General features: G+C 50.9%; 1 protein-coding gene across 11 annotated transcripts in view; it reads left to right on the top strand.

Moving 5' to 3' along the window:
- LOC144156299 (mitogen-activated protein kinase kinase kinase 13-B-like) overlaps positions 1 to 17,922 on the top strand; it is an 88,563-nt gene that overhangs the window by 36,873 nt on the left and 33,768 nt on the right. For 8 of the 11 annotated variants that reach the window (XM_077688254.1, XM_077688255.1, XM_077688253.1 and 5 more), the window contains 2 exons: positions 1,165 to 1,387; positions 10,082 to 10,204. The exons of 1 other annotated variant lie outside the window; for it this stretch is intronic. In XM_077688254.1, coding sequence (XP_077544380.1) covers positions 1,165 to 1,387; positions 10,082 to 10,204 — 346 coding nt within the window. The remainder of the gene's footprint in view (positions 1 to 1,164; positions 1,388 to 10,081; positions 10,205 to 17,922) is intronic. 2 more of the 11 variants (XM_077688262.1, XM_077688261.1) reach the window with 1 other exon arrangement.

The raw sequence follows: 17,922 nt of genomic DNA on the forward strand, positions 1-17,922 counted from the left end.
CGGTAGACGGTTCGATTTCGATTCTAAGTCGACCCCCCAACATTTGATCGTCAAATTTGAAAAAAAAAGGGTCGACCTACAATCGTGTAAATACGGTACATCAAATTATTTTCTTGCGCCGATGGCTTTTTTAAAATTTTTTTTATTTACTTCAGCGTGGCGCGGCTATTGCTTGCGCATCCGGTAACGAGGGGGCGCGCTGGGTATCGCCCTCCGGGCGCCCGGGCACCTCTCGCTTCCTGTGCCTGCCACAGACCAAGGGCGCCTGTGAAGCTGATGAGGCTCTTATCTCCTCTTTTTTTGTATACTACATTACAGGAGTGGTGCACCGTCTATCGCTCGCGCATCCGGTCGCGCGCAGGGGCTGGTTTCGGAATCGTCCTCCGGGCACTTCCTGGTTTTTGCACCCGCGAAACTGATGTCTATCTGATTTCGATTAACTCAGGAGGTGCTGACTTGTTACTCTCTCGATTTTATTTAGAATTTTTCTTGTGTTACTCATGAACAAACCACATGTATGTAACAACACTAACAACACTAACAACACTGACGCGCTAGCGATTTTCGTTGGCGTGCTGAATGGCCATAAGCACCTACTGCTTGCGGGCAGTGGGCACAGGCCAGAATCGGCAGACCCTTGGCCTGGTGCGAACACGTTTTTTACGATACAGGCATGAGTGAGGCAAGCTCCAAATATGGGGCAAAAGCACATGGCATTTGAGCGTCTGCGGTGACGCGGAGAACATTCATCCACTGCGTAGGCCTTGGCTAGTGATTGCTACGATTCCAAGCCGTCTGGGAGGCTTATCTTGGGGCATTTTACAGCCGACAACATGGCAGAAGCGCGGTATGACGATTATACTGAGATATCGAGAATGCCCAGCCAACGATGCCGTCAGATGTCAAGCATGTTGTTTTACAGAACCGAAACCGAAACTTGTTTGAATGCTAATCGTGGACATCGTCCAATCACGTAGCACCTTTACCTGACGTCACTGCTGTTAGTTGGTGCAGCTGCCGCAAACTGCGCATGGTAGTTTTTCTTCTTTCAGGCTGTATAAAATAAATACCACCTTATCGCCCGGATAAAGTATGAAAAGTGTGTTCATTTGAGCCAGTCTACGCAGTGCAGGGAAAAACGGGAGCCTGAACAATTCTCTTCAGTGTCCCTTGTGTGTCCCCAAGCGGAGCACAGTGCAGACGCGCTACGAACCGGCACCATTGCTCAGCGTTCCGGAGTGATCCGGAGCCTGCTTACCACGCATTGCCGGTGAATGTGTCGCCTGCTGTGGCGGCAGTCCGCCTGGGGCATGCCTTGCCGCAGTTTCGTGTCCGTTGCGGCCCCACTGTGCGCGGCCGGATGAGCTTGCTGGACAGCATCTCCTGGGTAAGCAGCACCTGGTGGAGTGAAGCTGTCGTATGACAAAGATGCCTCCAGGACTGGACTGCAGGGCAGGAAAGCAAAATTTAGAGACCACATCTGGACGCTAGAAAGATGCTACCTTTTGCGCACTGCGTGCGATGAATGAGACTACGTTCCGTAAATTGGTGAATATGAATTCGGTTGTGTTAGACATGTATTGCAAAAGCCCACAGAAGCCAACTAGCTCTGACAAATAGCGATTCTAAAAGTGCCTTCTACCTTCTCGCTGTTTGTAAACTAAACTTACTGGCTCAAAATCGGCATGAATGCTAACCAGTCAGCTCACATGCCGGATTTTGTCAGCGTCTCTGCTCGTGTCGTGCGTGGGTGTAGCCCCGAGCTTCTTGCATACAGAAACTCTGAAAACGCTCTGCCACTCATACAACAAAATATGGCTTTTGGGGTGCCTTCGCAGGTGTTGGAGAGGGGCCACGTTATTGCTTTCCTCAGGGAGGGGAAGAACCGATTCTCTCTTGCGAGTTATCGTCCCATTGCACTGACGAGCTGCCTGTGCAAGCTTCTTGAGAGGTGATAAGTAAGATGCTCCTACAGTCGAACCCTGCAATAACGAATCCACCGGGGAAAGCGAAAAAATTCACTTTTGCTGGAATTTCGTTGCCGCGAGAATGAAACATAAACGACAGGAAAATCGCCCGCCAACCGAAAATTTATTTCCAAATTCATTTATTACTTTGCGAGCCTCACCTTGCTGTAACCTAACAGCTCAGGTCTCACACAAGTTCTTCATTACTAGTCGTGCACGCCTAAGAATGACCGAATCGTGTCAAACGCCTTCAGTACATCCCACGGGTTCGCCTTCTCGGCACGTTTTTCTCCCTGGTCCACAGCACCGAGCATGTCCGTGCTTGCAAGCCAAGTCCAGCTTCTTCTGTTGACAAACTTTGCAGACAGTGGCACCTCGTTGTTCCAACACTGTCCACAAAACCAAGCGAGCACCGCTTTGTTGACGCGCAGAAGGGCCACAGCTGCCACTGTTTTGTTTTGAGCATGTGCACCACTTTCCAGAGTGGTAGAGCGAGCTGCAGGCGGTTCTGAACTCGGTGGCGCTATCCTCCCTGCTTCCACGTGGGCCGCTGACGTGAGCAACGATGGCTGCTTTATGTTGTAGCGCCAAAGACTTCCGCTTTTGATTGAGAGCAAACGTGCCGATTGCCGCGCACGCACACGCGCTGCTCAGCACTAGCTGGCTAGTGTAGTAGCCCAAGCCCAAAGACATGCCATCAGTTGCCATGTGTGGACCCCTGGTGGTGCCGCTGCTGCAGGGCTGCCTCCATGGCCGTCTGGTGCACGTTCTCTTATCAAAACAAATATGACGGCGGCCATGCCAGCGCTGTGGCAGAAGTTTACGCACTCTGAGTCCGGAAACAATGCATTTGAGTACTTTTTGGACACGGTTAGCCTCACATGGGTAGATAAAATGCCGACTGGACTGGCAGCGATTAATGCGGGATTGCTTTCTGAAAACATTTCGCTGTCTTGAGGTATGAAATACATGGGCTTCTATGTACGTTCACCAGGGATCCGATAATATTTCGTTGCCGAGGGAGTTTTGTACTGGCAGGATTTCGTTATCATGGGGCTTGACTGCAGTCCAACCCACTTATAACAATACCAGTTATAACAATATATTGGATATAACGATGAACAGTCGGGGCACCATCAATTTCGCTATAGGCAAATCTCGACGAAGTTGGTAAAATTCGTAATTCCCTACGTTGCATTGAAATTCGCGGTTAAGATTTGTGGCCACACAGTCACGCGGTTAACCACTTCACACGGTTAACCACATTTTGGTGCGCAGGAACCACTTCACACAGTCAACTGCATGAAGTGGTTCCTGCTAGAGCACTGCACGGGCCCGGGCCCCAAGTCGATTATCGGCGGGCCTGGGCCGGGCCGGGCTCGGGCTTGGATTCATAGGCCCGGCCGTTAATAGTTCCCACGTGAAGTGTAGAAAAGGGCATGAGAGTGAATATTCTGAGTTTACTTTCACGCGCTTCTTGATGTTAGTTGCACGCACTGTTTTAAAAACGTGTTTTGCTAGGTCCGATAGTCACTGCACTGTAATTTTAATAACATTTCATGTACTGCATCAAGATTTTATATTTTGGTGTATAACATATAAAAGATACGGTTACAAGGAATGCCCTAGAGGTGAAGGAATTAATTAAGACACCCTGGAGCTGTGCACCTGTGTCTATGCACGTGTGTTTAAGATGTCGAACCATTCTAAATGCTGCTGCCGTGGCTGGAAATCAAACTCGCGTGCCAGAGAAGCGCCACCGCTCAACAACCACTGCAGGGAAAATATTTCAACGCATGCACATACTCGTGGATTCAAATGGGGAGCAAGAAATCTCAGCAATACCAACTTGTGACCGAGACAACCACGTGAAGTTGCCAAGAGTCTGGTCATCAAAGGTGATGGTGCCTCTCGTTTAAGAATACGAGCTATTATTACGCCGATGCAGCGTGAACTGCAGACGGTGTAAGCTAAACTACGTGCACTTTTAAACCCTTATTTTTTTGCCTTTCAATTCAGGACAGGCTTGTACAGACTAGATGCTCCGTCTGATTTCCCGCTACGAAGACAATGGACCAAATATAATAAATAAATTTTCTTCAGCGTCAAGGCCGGGCCTGGTCACACACACGCGGGCCCTCCCTAGGCTCAAAAATAAATGACCAGGCCCGGGCCGGGCCTGGGCTCGGTGTTACGGGCCCGGGTTGGGCTCGGGCTTCACAAGGCGGGAAAATCAGGGCTGTGCAGTGCTCTAGGTTCCTGCACACGACTGGCGCACTGTTTCTGTGTCTGCCGGTGCCTAATCATCTACGCGGGCATCAGCGTGAACCGCATGGAGCGTTCTCTGCACGCAAAAGCGTGCCGTGCAAGCCACAGGCGCGCTGACGCAGCCGCAGAGACCACCCGCACGGTGCGGGTAGCACCAGCGACCGCTTCTAACCACTCGCTGAAACGGCACACGCGGGGCAGACGAAGTTGTTCATGCGGGAGATAAGCTGGCAATGCGGGCACCCTGTAAAACATCACACGTGCCGCTGCTTGGGAAAGCGCCCGTCAAGTATCAGCGGTAAGCCCAATCGTCTCTGGCGGGGCCAGCCGGCATCCCCGAGCACTTGCAAGCTCCCGCCATGGGGCACGTGCCTCTCCATTGGCGAAAGTCGTCGGGCGAAAGCTGCGCAAGTTGCTTTCTGGCTGAGGAACAGGCCGTCGCCGGTGGCGTGCAATCGCGGACGTGGGAGTGAAAAAAACACGCGCGCAAAGCTCACAGCAATCTACAAATGCATTGCCGCACACTTATTTATTTATTTATTTATTTATTTCACACACCCTCGAGCGCTTGCGCATTGTAGAGGGGACAGAAAATGTGAGTGGACATAACTGCGGCACAAAACAAAGCACTCACACAAAAAACACATGGGCTGACATGTTGCACTGGCAATACAAAAAATTGACTGGAACGATGGAACCCAACAAGCATGAGTGAACTCGGCCGAAGGGCAAAGCGGTGGCATGCAGCGGCGCCATACGCAGTTTGTAGGAAAGGAGCTTGCAGGCAAGGAGCTGGCGCACAGGCTCTGTGGCTCGCAATATTCGGCGGCCCGTGTCGCCGTTTGCGTTTTATGGAGACCCCGTTTCGGCGCTTGCGTCTCCCGAAATCTGCTTCTACGACCAAAATTTCATGCCTAGTTGTCCATGAAACTTCGTTACACTGAAATTACGGCAAATGGGACTTCGTTACGCAGAGGGTGAAAATACATGGTGTGCATACACTTGAAGCTAAAAAAAAATTCCGTGTTTCGTTACATCTGGGGTTTCGTTACATCAAGGTCTGACTGTTTAAACCGCTTATTACAATGGTCATTTCCCATATTATTGGTTGTAACAATTGAGCCTGATGGTAGGAGCTTGCACAAAATATATTATTTGGAGGCCTGTGAGAGATCATGGGTGCATTAATGTGCCCAGGCATGACTTCACACATGAAATAAGTCGCGGCATCTTCTAGTTTTTCGACACTCGGACAGAGTTATGTAGACTGCTCCTTGTGTCTCCTGCTGTCAGCTAGCCCAGGAAGTGAGAGGCAAGGGGCACCTCTTCAACACTGTCTAGATTAAAATAAAGCTGCAGCGGGGTAAAGGGGATCCTCTAGGCTGCTGTTGATTACCAGTGTTGAAAAAGGCAGAAAACAATGCCACTTTAGTGACACGAAATCTGGCAATGTTTAGAATAGAAATAAAACAAAAGCCAAGGATTTGATGCGGAGGCTTTCTTTTGTGTCTTTCCTAAGAGCCCTGTGGAGTCGGTTGGCAGAGGCATGGCTAAGTCTGAGTGGTAGGCCATGCAGGCACATTTATGTTTTATAAGTATTGGGTGAAAACCACTGAATGCTTACAAACGTAACTTTTGCTGCCTAACCCTGTTATAACAATTACTGGTTGGAATAATGAATCTTTTGTGGCAACTCAATATTGTTATAAGTGGGTTAGACTGTAGTTTATATTTTAGAGTTCAGTGGCCTTCTCGAGAGCTTCCAGGATGGCTGTAGGGCGCCCTGCAATCAGCTTATTGCCCTTGAAGTGTACAGTTAAGATGCCTTAAAGGGGCACTGAAGGCAACCAACCAGTTGGTTTCAAGCAAAACCACACTAGCCTTCCCGTGGCCGTTTTAGTGTCGATTCGGTACCCAAGGATGCCTTGATTGCCGAGAAATCGCTAATCAAACACTGGTCAAACGGCACGATAACTGGAAGCAAGCGAGGCAGCGGGGATATTTCATGCGTAGCTCGTGCACTTCTTCGAAAAGCGGTACCACCGCCCCAAGTATGGACGAGTAGCGACATCTATCGGCAGCCAGGAAAGATATTGCGCATGCCAGGCTTGTGGTGCAAGTTGCGCAGCATAGCCAGTGGAGCCGCACCGGCCTTTCACGTTTTCACAATTTTCTACTTTATTTTAAAAAAAGCTACACATAAGACTAGTATATTCGTGTTCTCGCTGCGCTAATCTATCAATCTAGAACAACTTGTATTTTGACTTGAGTGTATTCAATTCACAAACAGTATTGCATGACTGTTTTTTTTTTTTTTTTGATATTGAGAAGGCTTATGAAATGGCATGATGCTACGGCATTCTTAGATAATCAAAATCTTTTAGTATATCAGGTATCATGCTGAACACTCTTGCTAGTTACATGCCTAAAAGGAAATTTTTCTGTGAGAGTTGGTTCTGCACTCTCTAGGGTCCATGTGCAAGAAAACGGTGTGCCACAACGCAGTTCCACTCTGTTTATAATTAAGATGAAGTCACTCGGGAAGTCCAGCATGTTGCTGGGCTTGTTGGTGTTTCATTGCAAGAAGGAAAAACTGTTTGTAACGGATGGGACTGGGATGTGAGACAGACGAGCTTGAGAACATGTGCCGCTGCCTGCCCATGGGCAGCCGGCAGCCAGTTTTATCAGTAATGCATTATCGACCTGTCCTGCTCGATGCCAGGCAAGGTAATGGAAGGCTCGCTGACATAATTTGTGCGGCTCTGTCCCAGCTCTTATTGGAGACAAGCCACGCGACCTGGGAAAGCGTTTTGTGCCTCCTCGGCAGGCACAGCCGGTGTGCGCTCCCTCCGGGGACAGCGGTGCCCTGGGGCCTGCCTGCAGCAAAAGGGCCTGCGCACAGCCACTGCTAGCACTTTGGTGGTGGGTCAAATCGAGGGCACCGTCGTCAGCGTGTCTGAAAGCTTTCAGTCCCTTTTCTGTGTCCAGCTGCAGATTTTGATTAACGGGGGCAAAAAAGACGTCGCACCCCGGCATGATCCAGTACAAGCCGCCTTCCGTTGCACGTGCCGGTTGGCAGAGTTCAGGTCGGGTCGTGCAGTTGTCTGGCGCCATGCCGCGCGAGTGTGGGAACCAGGACGGCCCTCCTCCCCACTCCTCCCCAGCACGAGGAAACAGCATACCTGCCAGGTTTCCCGAATTTTCCGGGAGACTCCCGAATTTTCATGGTTTTGTACGATTGTACGATCGAAACAAAAATCTCCCGAAAACGCACCAGTCTTTGGCCAATTTTTTTTCCAGTGTTGCCACGATGCGCAGGAGGTATACCTGACAATCAAACCCGACACCAATTGGAATAGTTATCAGTGAAGTGCTTAAAAAGCGTAGTCGTCCATGCGGAGACGGCGAACCTCTTCATCCCATTGTTAGTTTACTGTTTATATAAACACAGCGCCGCTGCTGCTTTCATTTACGCACGAGCACGGCTATTCTGAAGATCTAGGAAGTCTCCAGTGGTGTAGCTTGTTGTTAGTTTAGACGTAACAACAAAACAGTTCAGTTCCTGCTGTTTTGTATAGGCCTCCTGCGCTGGAGTTTTGGCGACATGCAGCGCCCCTAGTGGCTGACGCCTCTGGGTAGTACAAGAGCAGACGACCCCCGCCGCCCTCCATGCGTTTTGAATTAGTTGGCAGAGTGAAAGTTGATTGTACTTAGTTTAATCGCTTTGTGGCGCGTTTAAATGACTGCATACTGTATGAAAGCGCCCTTAAAGTAGTTGTAGAGGCTAAACAAATTAATATCCGCTCAAACAAACCTATTTATCGGCTCTCTTTTGAGGGAGCTGTCGCGGTCGTCGCGGCGTGGGACAGTATCGCCAGGTCGGGTGGTCGAACTTCCTGGCGACGATTACCGTTCTTTCTTCTTGCGCGTGGTTGACAAAGGGAAGTTCATGAGTAGCATAAACACGGAACGCTGCTAACTGCAAAAGGTTGCTTCAGCGGGAGCATGCAAGCGAACGCAAGAATTGCGCAGCCGACTCAGCTGACACTGCTGGCCTGGCACCGGCATGAAAACGAGTGAAAATTTTGTTTTGTATTTTCACAAACTAAATTATCCTTGCGTAACGTTGTACGCCACACGATTTACGAACGGCAGGGTACATGTATACTAGCCAGCAGGTGAGGCATTGCGTCAACAAATTAAGCGCTATTAAAGGGCGCAAAACAATCACCAAATCGCACGCCCGCTTCCTGCAGAAATGTGTACTTCTATATTTGAATAGAATAACATAACACAGCCGCATACACAGCGCGCGACCCCGAATATTTACATGCGATCATCATTGACTCGGTTGGTTATCTTCGTCGCTAACAGTCTGAACGCCGACACGCCAGTTTTGTCCTCAAATGGAGTTAGACCGCGAGACAAGAACAGAAAATTGATCGCTTCCCGTTGAATTGTCCCCCATCTTCACACTTCGCCAGATTATTGCTAAATATTATTGGCGATTCGCTGAATTTGTTCGCGTTGCATTCAAAGCCCCCTCCCCCTCCCACCCGATTTGCCGTCCATTTCTCCGCCGTGTCGGCTGCATGCACCTCGGCCCTCCACTTCAGAACGTTGCTGACCTCATTCTAGCCTATTTAGTGCGAACTGGGGATGTATGATGCAAGATCGTAATTAAGTAAAGTGAGTGCAAACAAGGAAAGCGAGCGGCCTCTCGGTTCGCCCGACCACTTTGTTTTACGGCCACTAATTTCGGAATCGCAAAACAGATTTCACGCTTCTTACGCTCGCTGAATTTTGTCACTGAGACACGCAACAAAACGGCAAGCTAACGCTGCACCGTGTATTCGTAACGGCGACGCAAAAGAGCACTGTTTAATGAAAGCGCACGCGTGCGCAGGTACGCATAAGAGCGACGCACCGCAGCAGGCGAGCCAGCGGTCTGCCGGACTCGCTGCCTTTTAAAGCGCCATCATCGCCGATTACTTCACTCTTCTTTTGTGATCGGCTGTTGTTGAAAAGTACTTGTCACCTGGAGTAGTAAGTAGTTCAAACTAGAAGTTTCACTTTAAATTTCACTTCATACGAATATCGATCGGTGAACCAGCGAGTGGGAGAGCGCCGTCACCGTCCCAGCACTTTCGTCGGCGCTGTAAACGTATTTAGCGCTGCAAAGCTTTTTCCCCTAATGCCAAGTTGATCGCCAGAAGAGATCGGACTCGTCGGGAATGGGCTGGTGACTATGTCGCAAAACAATCGGGAGCATCGAGCTCATTTTGCTTCTGTCAACACGGGATCCTATGGGACCCGCGCAGCTTTGTACTGCCCGGAAGCCGCTTGTGCAGCGCCTCCTGGGCAGCGCAGGAGGCCTATTGCGCTTGCATTACTATTTACAGGGCTATCTGCAAAGGGCGGCGTTAGCCACGTCGAACATTTAAGTGGTGTAGCTTGTTGGTAGTACAGACGATGAAACAGTTCATTTCCTACTATGTTGTAAATAAAAAAAAAATGTGTGTAAAGTTACTCATTCTGTAGTTGCTACTACCCCCCCCCCCCCGGGTCAGATCTCCCTAATGCCACCCAGGCAAACCTGGCAGGTATGAAACAGCTCCGGGGGCATCGATCGTGCCGCGCCTTGTGTGCCTGACCAATAAATACAGAGTGACCGAGGTAGCTGCATCAAAAATGATGCCTGAAGTCGGATCCCTGTTCGCTGCACAGTAGAGTGCAGAGGCCACCAGTGGCATTCGCAGCACTGGCCGATGTTTTCCGAAACGAAGCGTCGGCCGCCTGGCGCACGGGCAGAGTCGGTGCCGACACCGGTCGTTCGGTCCCTGCAGGCGGGAGCAGAGCCTGGAGATGGGCCCGTACAAGAAGCGCATTGTGCGGCCCCTCATCCAGGCCCAGGAGCGGCTGGGCGGCAAGCGGCGCACCTACCGGCTGCCCTCCTCCGACCCGCCCAGGTGAGGAGCCTGTGGGCGGCTTTTCTGCAGGCAGGCGCTTGCCCTGATGGCCCTGGCAGAGGCGGCACCCGGGAGGGCGTGTGGTTTTGTTCGGTGCCGCTGTGTTTTCGCGTGCGCAACCCGCCCCTGCATATTTATACCCGCACCCCCACTTTCAGTACACTAATAAAGCAAAATATATCCCCACGTATTGCCCGCACACTTTATACAGGAAAGGCTGGGCCAAAGCTACTACTCAAGCATCATGGCACGTTTGTTGAAAGAAAAAATCTTGCCTATATTTTGCATACTGAGTACATTTTCTGCACGGCCTAAGCCACAATCACTTTGTCACTGGTCTTGCTGGAGCCAGTGCTTGGGCCGCAGTTGTCACTGTCATGCACAATGTCATCTTCAGTTCCGTCCACGCTGTTTGTAATGCAGCATTTCTTAAAGCTTGCTAAGGCTTGGCGCTGGGCTAGTTGGGTACGCAAGGGTAAGATGAGACGTACAGTGGTAGAACAATTAAACGGAAAGTGTCAAGACTGGGACAAGTCAGATTCAAGTGGCTGGATCTGAAGACTCTCATTCTAAAACTGCAATCGATGGTGTGCTCGCGCATTGTTGACCCCGAATGCCAATCACTGAGGTTTCCGATATTTCCCGGAAGCCAGTGTCTCGATAGCATTTCAAAATGTTTGTTTCTTTCAGCTTCGGGTGGCAATCAATCACTTCTCTCGCATTTCTTGCAATGTACTGCAAGATTGCTGCCCATTCCTGTGCGCACAGTGTAAGCATGTTCCCTGAGGGGCTCATTTACTACACATCTACCAGTCTGGCCTACATAAATTTATCCACATGAAATGGGGATTTCGTCCACCACCCTGCCCGCACATTTCGCATACTCGGGCTCACATATGGCTCTTGGGCCCTCGCTGCTGCTTACCGTGGCGCACAAAGACGCCAGTTTGTTGGGCACTGAACAATGCTCCACACCCCTGCCTTGTCATGCATCTTCTTCAAAAGGCGCGACCGCATGTATGTGCGTGTAGGCAGCACTTGGATGTTTGCTGTTGTGGCCGTTTTGTTGCCGCGTTGGCGATGACCCTTTCCAGGATGCTTTCCGAGGAGCTGCGCCACAATCCTGCCTCTCTGCGTCTGTTGATTTGGCTGTCTAAGCTCCTCGTCATCGTGTGCGGACAGGATCTTGTTACTCAGTTCTGTATAGCTGCAACAGCAATGCCACATTTCACCACTTTTGAGTGGGCTGACTCGAGTGACAGTCGACCTTTTTGTGCTGTGTGAGCGTATTCCCAACACACCTGGCGCATGCCGAAAGTCAGTTCTAGCTAGTCAAGAAACCTCAACTTTCCTTCTTTTGGCATCTCACTAGTCAGGTTGGACGTCATCAAAACTGTCAAGTATGCCTCCAAAATCTCCGTTTCTTGCCTTGGAAGGTCACCATGTACTCCAAACACCACCAGGGAATTATCGGCATAACGAAAGGCCTTTGTGACGGCCGAATTCTGGAGGGCAGATTGCAAACGCCTGTTGAGGACAACCAGCACAGGAGCAATGGACGAGCCAGTGCACATGCCCTTTTTCTGAATGCACAGCTTGTCGTTGTGAGCAACAAAAGTGGAGCGTAAGGAGAAAGCCAATCCATCCTTCCAGCAGTGCTTCGGTGCTGGTGCTGCATTCAGTTTGGAGTCTGGTGTTCCCACTCGCAGCTTCCAGGGGAGTCCTTCAGGCCCACCGATAAGCCACTCGGAACATCTCTCCAGGAAGTTTGAGGTGGCTCTGGGGCTAGAGGGTCCTCTACCGGCAGTCTTGAGAGAGGAGATTGCAGGAATCGCCCAAGGGCATTGTGTGTCTTGGCACTGAACAAGCGTTTCAGGGGTGAACCTTTGCTCGTCGTCGTCGAAGCCTGCTGAACTCGTCAGTCTCGCAGAAAGGGATAGCATCCTTTTCGGCTGTTTCTCCTGACAAAGGCAAAAGTTTTTCCCAATCGCTTGATCGGCCTCTGCTTCATGCTCTTTGGTTGCTGCTGCAGTGAAGCCACCTTGCCTGTCTGCGGGGAGTGACTTCAAACTGGTGTCCTGCCAGCTTTTGGTCACCAAAGAGACCAGTTGGGCTTTTTCCAGATGCGGCTGGGTATTTTGGCCCAGGGTCTTTTCCCCTTCTCCGGGCCGAGTCTCTTTCCAGACAAGCTCTGTGACGGCGGAAGGTGCGCGCAGCTCTGTTCGGGCGTGAACTGGGCCAGTCCAGGCACTTTTCCCACTTGGCGTTGCCACCTACTGTTCTTGAATGAATGCGCAACACAGTTACAGTCAAGCCCGACTACATCAAATGATCCTTTATGTCGAACTGTTTCTGGACACAGTACATTTGCAATGAGAATATTCAGCAAAAACTGCGCTCGTATCGAACATACCGGACGAGAAATGCCGCAGAAGTGCCCTCCCAAGGTGGCTTTCCCTTGGGGCAAGGTTCCGCTGGCACACCCCTCAGCAGGTGGCTCTTTGCCCTCCCTCTCCCCATCGTGACTGTGCCATCGCGCCAGGTAGGGCTAGCAAAAGATGAGCCTGCCATTCCTTGCGTTTGCGTCACTTTGGGGGTTTTTTTGGACGCGTAGCTGTGGTGGCTAGCAGCAGTGTCACTAAGGAGAATCGTGTTTAGTGGCTCTAGCTGTTAAATATCCCTGTTGCCGTGTGGCTGGCAATCGTAAATCAGTCGAACTTTGTAAGAAGCTGGACGTCTCTGCTGTCAGGCACGAGGTTCCCGAGAGTGCTTCCAATCTGCCGGCTAGTGTGTGTGTGTGTGCCAGTGATGGCGTGGAAACGGTTGAGGAGTGCAACGAAGCCACCGCCAGTGCTGCCCGAGTGTGGAGCGGGCTGTCGGAATTTCCGGCTGCCGTTGCCGGCGGCGAGTGTGCGAGCGTGGATGGCGGAGTCGCGACCACGGGAGAGTTTGGAAGGCCACAGTGCCAAGCGCAAGTGAAAGCGGGCGCAACAAGCAAAGCAACAACAATCCTCTGCCCACGACCTCCGAAGGGATGGGTGCACTCGCACTAGTCCGACGCTTTGCGAATGTGAAAGGTTGCGGCCTCAGCTGCTCTGACCCTCTAGACAGTGTGGAGAGGTGCGTATTGTTTCGGGCAGCAAGGTTGTTCAAGCAGAAGAAGATACAGGACTATTTTGTGTGTAAGTAAGGCGGTTTCATCAATAAAGTGTTTTATAAATGCGACACGCTTTTACGACATCCAATTCGTTAGCTTGCTTATATCGAATTGTCCCCTATATCGAACTGGTAGGTGTTTTTTTGCAAGTTTATATAACTGGGTTTGACTGTATTATACAGCAAAAAGATGAAAGTTAGAAACAGTTTTCATAATAAATCCTCCAAACCCAATTATTGGCCCCCCAAAAAGAGCCTAGCCACAGTCTCGTTCCCATCACTAAACCGAAGCCTGACAACTATCCCCAATTCTTGATAATGGCATCGATAGAAAACTAAAACCTGGTTGCTTCAAAGTCGGTACAGTTAAACCTCGATATAACGAAGTCGTACTTGCGGGTGGAAATTTCGTTAAATCGAGAATTTCGTAAAATCGAGGTTTCGATTTTACAGTTCATTTAACCAGTTATTGAGGTTTCGAAGCCTTGCCCATCACCCAGAAACAACTGCTATGTAGTTACCTCTCCACTTAAAGCGAAATTTGTACTAAAACTGGCCGCGAAAATTGTGTGAATTGAGAGTTTCAACACTTAGGCTATGTAATTCGGATAGCCGACGGTAGTTCATGTGTCATCGTAAAACCGGTGCTTTTTCTGCAACGTCTCATTAAATGTGATAGCAGACTAGGTTTCCACTTTTTATTTTTTTCATTTCAGTAAATACTAAACACCGCTGTTAGAGAATTTAAACCGCGTCTATGCCCCATGAACTTCACCCCGGCGAGGTGCTGGTTCGAAGTTACGCCTCTTTTCGTCCGTTCAGTGGTAGGCTTAGGTGCGGCGTTGAGGGTTGCGGTGCGCCAACAGCGAAGGGTGCTATGAAACTTTCTAGACTTTTTTCATGTACAAAAACTCTGCAGTATGGGCGCGGGATGCAACCACGACACTAGATATAGCCATGATTGTGAGTCGAGCGGAGTACACGCGGACGGACTGTGTGTAGCAGCGCTTACGTGCTCCCACTAAAGTGGAACGCTTACATTAAGTAGCTTCCGGCAAAATTTGATTAAGCAATTACTTTTGTGCCCGCTGAGCACTAAAGAAACCGATTTCTCCGCACCGCAGCTATCTAATGAACACGGGTGAAACGAAGACGACCACGTTCAGAGAGAGCAATTTATTGCCACCAGCACTCGATGTTTAAGCCGTAGTGAAGAAGTCCATCAGCAGTGCTTAGCGTTTATTGACCTCGTATGCTGACAGCACTAACAAGGCTTGCTCTTACACATTCGCGTGCGACTGCATGCCTCCACAGAACGTAGATGGCATCCATCACTTCGGTGGCCGTCGGTCTATCGGCGGTTTCCCCGACACTTCCTCAGGCTCTTGTTCGGAACACTTTTCTTTCCCTTGGAGTGCTCACGCTGCTTACAAGACTCGCCTAATGATGCACAAACAAAATATTAATGTGGTTATCAGCGAGCACAACCTAGCGCAGCAGCACCGTGAGGAAGGACGCGTAGCAAAAAAGTTTGAAATAGGCTTCGGCAGCCTAAGCATAGAGGGCGCTGGCGTAGGCAACGATGGAGACGTCAAAATGGTGACCGCACTATTCAATTGTCTATGACCACTAGCGGTTTGAGCACCTTCTTTCATAGCTTTAAATTTGTTGTCAACCACAGATTTCACCGCTTTTCTTTCATTTTAGCCATTTAGGAGTTAATTAGAGTACTGAATGTTTTCAATGTAGGCTTTGAGAGGCAAAATAAAACGTGCCTCGACCGGAATTTCGTTCTTCCTTTCTTGCTGTGACTTCGTTAAATCGGAAGCGCCGCACGAAATTACTTCGTAAAATCGAGATAAAAATACATGCATTTAGCAAAATTTTGATAGAAAACTTGAAAAAATTTGTTATACCGCGAATTTCGTTAAATCGAGGTTCGTTATATCGAGGTTCAACTGTATTTGTCATTTCGAAATTCTTGGGAAGTATTATTGGTGAGTCGTGTGCATCGAAACAACTCGGGACCGGGGAATTCCTGCTAGAAGTCCAGTCAGGACCAAGCCTCACTGCAAGCAGTATGTCAGGTCTGGACACCAGGTTGCACCCCCTCCGGTTGTGCTCTCTGAGCCAGCTCTGATGAGGGACCTGCTGGAAGGCCTGAAGGACCGCTATGGCAGTGAGGTGATGGGGAAGTGCTCACGTAGCACTCGATCCTCCCCCTGCATCTCGCACGGCTGTTTCAAGGCCGGCGGTTCGGACGCAGCACTAGTGTTGTGGCTGACTAGCCTGTGCAGAAGAATGCCTCGAGCGTGATCACCCAACAGAAAACTGACAGGCACTGCTCTTGATCTGTGCAGCCTGCACAAGGGTCACACCTGTGAGAATTAATTCAGCCTTGAAGAGAAAACCATCGCCAGGAGACGCCACAGGCCTCTTTCCATCCCCACTGTCCCCTCCAGCCCCATTTGTCCCTGCACTGGGACCTGCTGGGGCCACCCGTCGCACTCCTCCTGACCGAGCCGAGTCAGGAGACCACACCCCCTGGGCTTGCCTTCTGTGCGCGTTCTTACCCCTGGTCCTTGGCACCAGGCATGCCTGAGCATGCGAGCCAAGTCTTTAGTTCCAGTGGTGTTCGCAAAGCCCAGTGGGCACCACTTTGTCAACGTCCGGAAACGCCACAGCTGGCACTGTGTCATCTTGCGCAGAGAGAGAGAGAGAGAGAGAGATAAAACATCTTTATTGTCTGGCAAAATTGTCGCTGCCTAACGTCGTGTCAGTCGGTCCCTCGGCATCGGCTACCTACACGCACCCAGCCCCCGAGGGGACAGTGCTTTCGGCCGCTGACGCTCGAGAGCCTCCAACACTTGCTGGAAGGCCCTGCATTGCACGTCGTAGACCTTGCTTGCCACCGCATCCGCTAGGTGCGGCGGTAACGTCTCTGTAGCACCGTCGTTCACTTTGCAGTTCCACAGGATATGAGCCATCGTGGCCCTGTCCTTCCTACACACCGCGCACACATCGCTCGGATACACATCCGGGCACACGTGCTTGGCTATCACCGGAGTCCACATCGCGCACGTTTGTAGTTGTCGCAGCGTCACCGCTTCCCTGCTCGTAAGCTTGTGGTGGGGCGGCGGGAACACCTGTCTGTTGCCCCTGTACCACTCCAGAGTGTCCTTATACGAGGTGAGCGGCGTCGCCTTGTCGTCTTTCGTTTCTATCGGCGCGGGGTCCGGGCTCGCGCCGCGACTGATGAGCGCGCGCACAGCTCGGTCTGCCCCTTCATTGCGGTTCTCGCCCGTGCTGACCGGGCCAACGTGTGCCGGGAACCATTTCAGCGTCGCCGGCGTCTGTCGTGGTTGTAGGGCCCCGCACACCCTCACTGCGTACGGGGACACTCTGTCCGTAGCGTAGTTCATGGTCGCCGACCGCGAGTCGCTGATCACTGTTGAACATCTCGGGCTCGTGAGCGCCAACGCTAGGGCTAGCTCCTCGGCCTGTTCCGAACTCCGCGCCCAGACGCTGCCGGCCGTGTACAGCTCCCCGGAGGTAGCCGCAACCACGGCCGCCGCATACGTGCCCGGCCTGTCCGGGTACTTGGCCACATCGACGTAGTAAGCACCGTTGTCCGATGTGTGTGTTGCCGTGAGAGCCTTCGCCCTCGCGATCCTCCGCTCTTGGTTGACTTCGGGATGCATGTGCTTCGGGATCGGCGGCACCTGCAACTGGCAGAGCAGCCTACCGTAAAAACCCGCGTATAATACGGACCTGCGTATAATACGAGGTTTAATTCGGGGACAGCAAAATCAGAAAAAAAGTTTTCATCCGCTATAATGCGAGGAAAAGAGCACAGAAAACATTTATTTGCACTGCAGTTACCGTTCAGTCATTGTCAGTTTTCGCTGGCACTGTCTCCCAACGTCCTTTCAGTCATCGTCAGGTTTGCTGCCGCTGTCTCCTGAAGTCGCCTTGTTGGAAATGTCTTCCCATAGAAAGTGGTCCTCAGTACCATCAAGGGCTTTCGAGATGCCGCATTTCTTAAAAAGAGCGACTGACGAGCTACTCTGGGATGCTGGCCCACGCATCCGCGATCCAGCCACAAAGCACCGCTGGAGAAACCCGCGTCAGCCATTCGGTAGCTGTCACTTACGGGTATACTGACCTCATCCACTCTTGGTAGCAGGACCTGATGCAGTCTTTGAAATGCTTGTTGATGCAAACGTCTAGCGGTTGCAGCTGCTGTGATGTCATTCCTCCTGGCATCACAATGAGTTCAGTGCGGGGTTCGCGCAACAACTTCTTCACGGAATCGGCCAGGTGGCAGCAAAAGGCATCCAACACGAGCACTGACGGGAATCCCCAACAGTGCTCCAGGCCGCCGACACCACACACACTTTATCCAGTCAAGCACCAGTTGCTTTCTCCACACACGAATACTGCCTTCGGTGACGCCGAGCTGCCGTCCTGCAGCGCAATTTCTGATGGTCTCGGCACATAAAATAACTTTTCTTTAAATACAGCCGAATACTGTTTTCGTGCACCCGACATCGTGATAGACT

This window comes from Haemaphysalis longicornis, unplaced genomic scaffold (genome assembly GCF_048455015.1).
Source record: "Haemaphysalis longicornis isolate Haplotype H1 unplaced genomic scaffold, Haemaphysalis longicornis Haplotype H1 scaffold_1, whole genome shotgun sequence".
Taxonomy (NCBI): Eukaryota; Metazoa; Arthropoda; class Arachnida; order Ixodida; family Ixodidae; genus Haemaphysalis; species Haemaphysalis longicornis.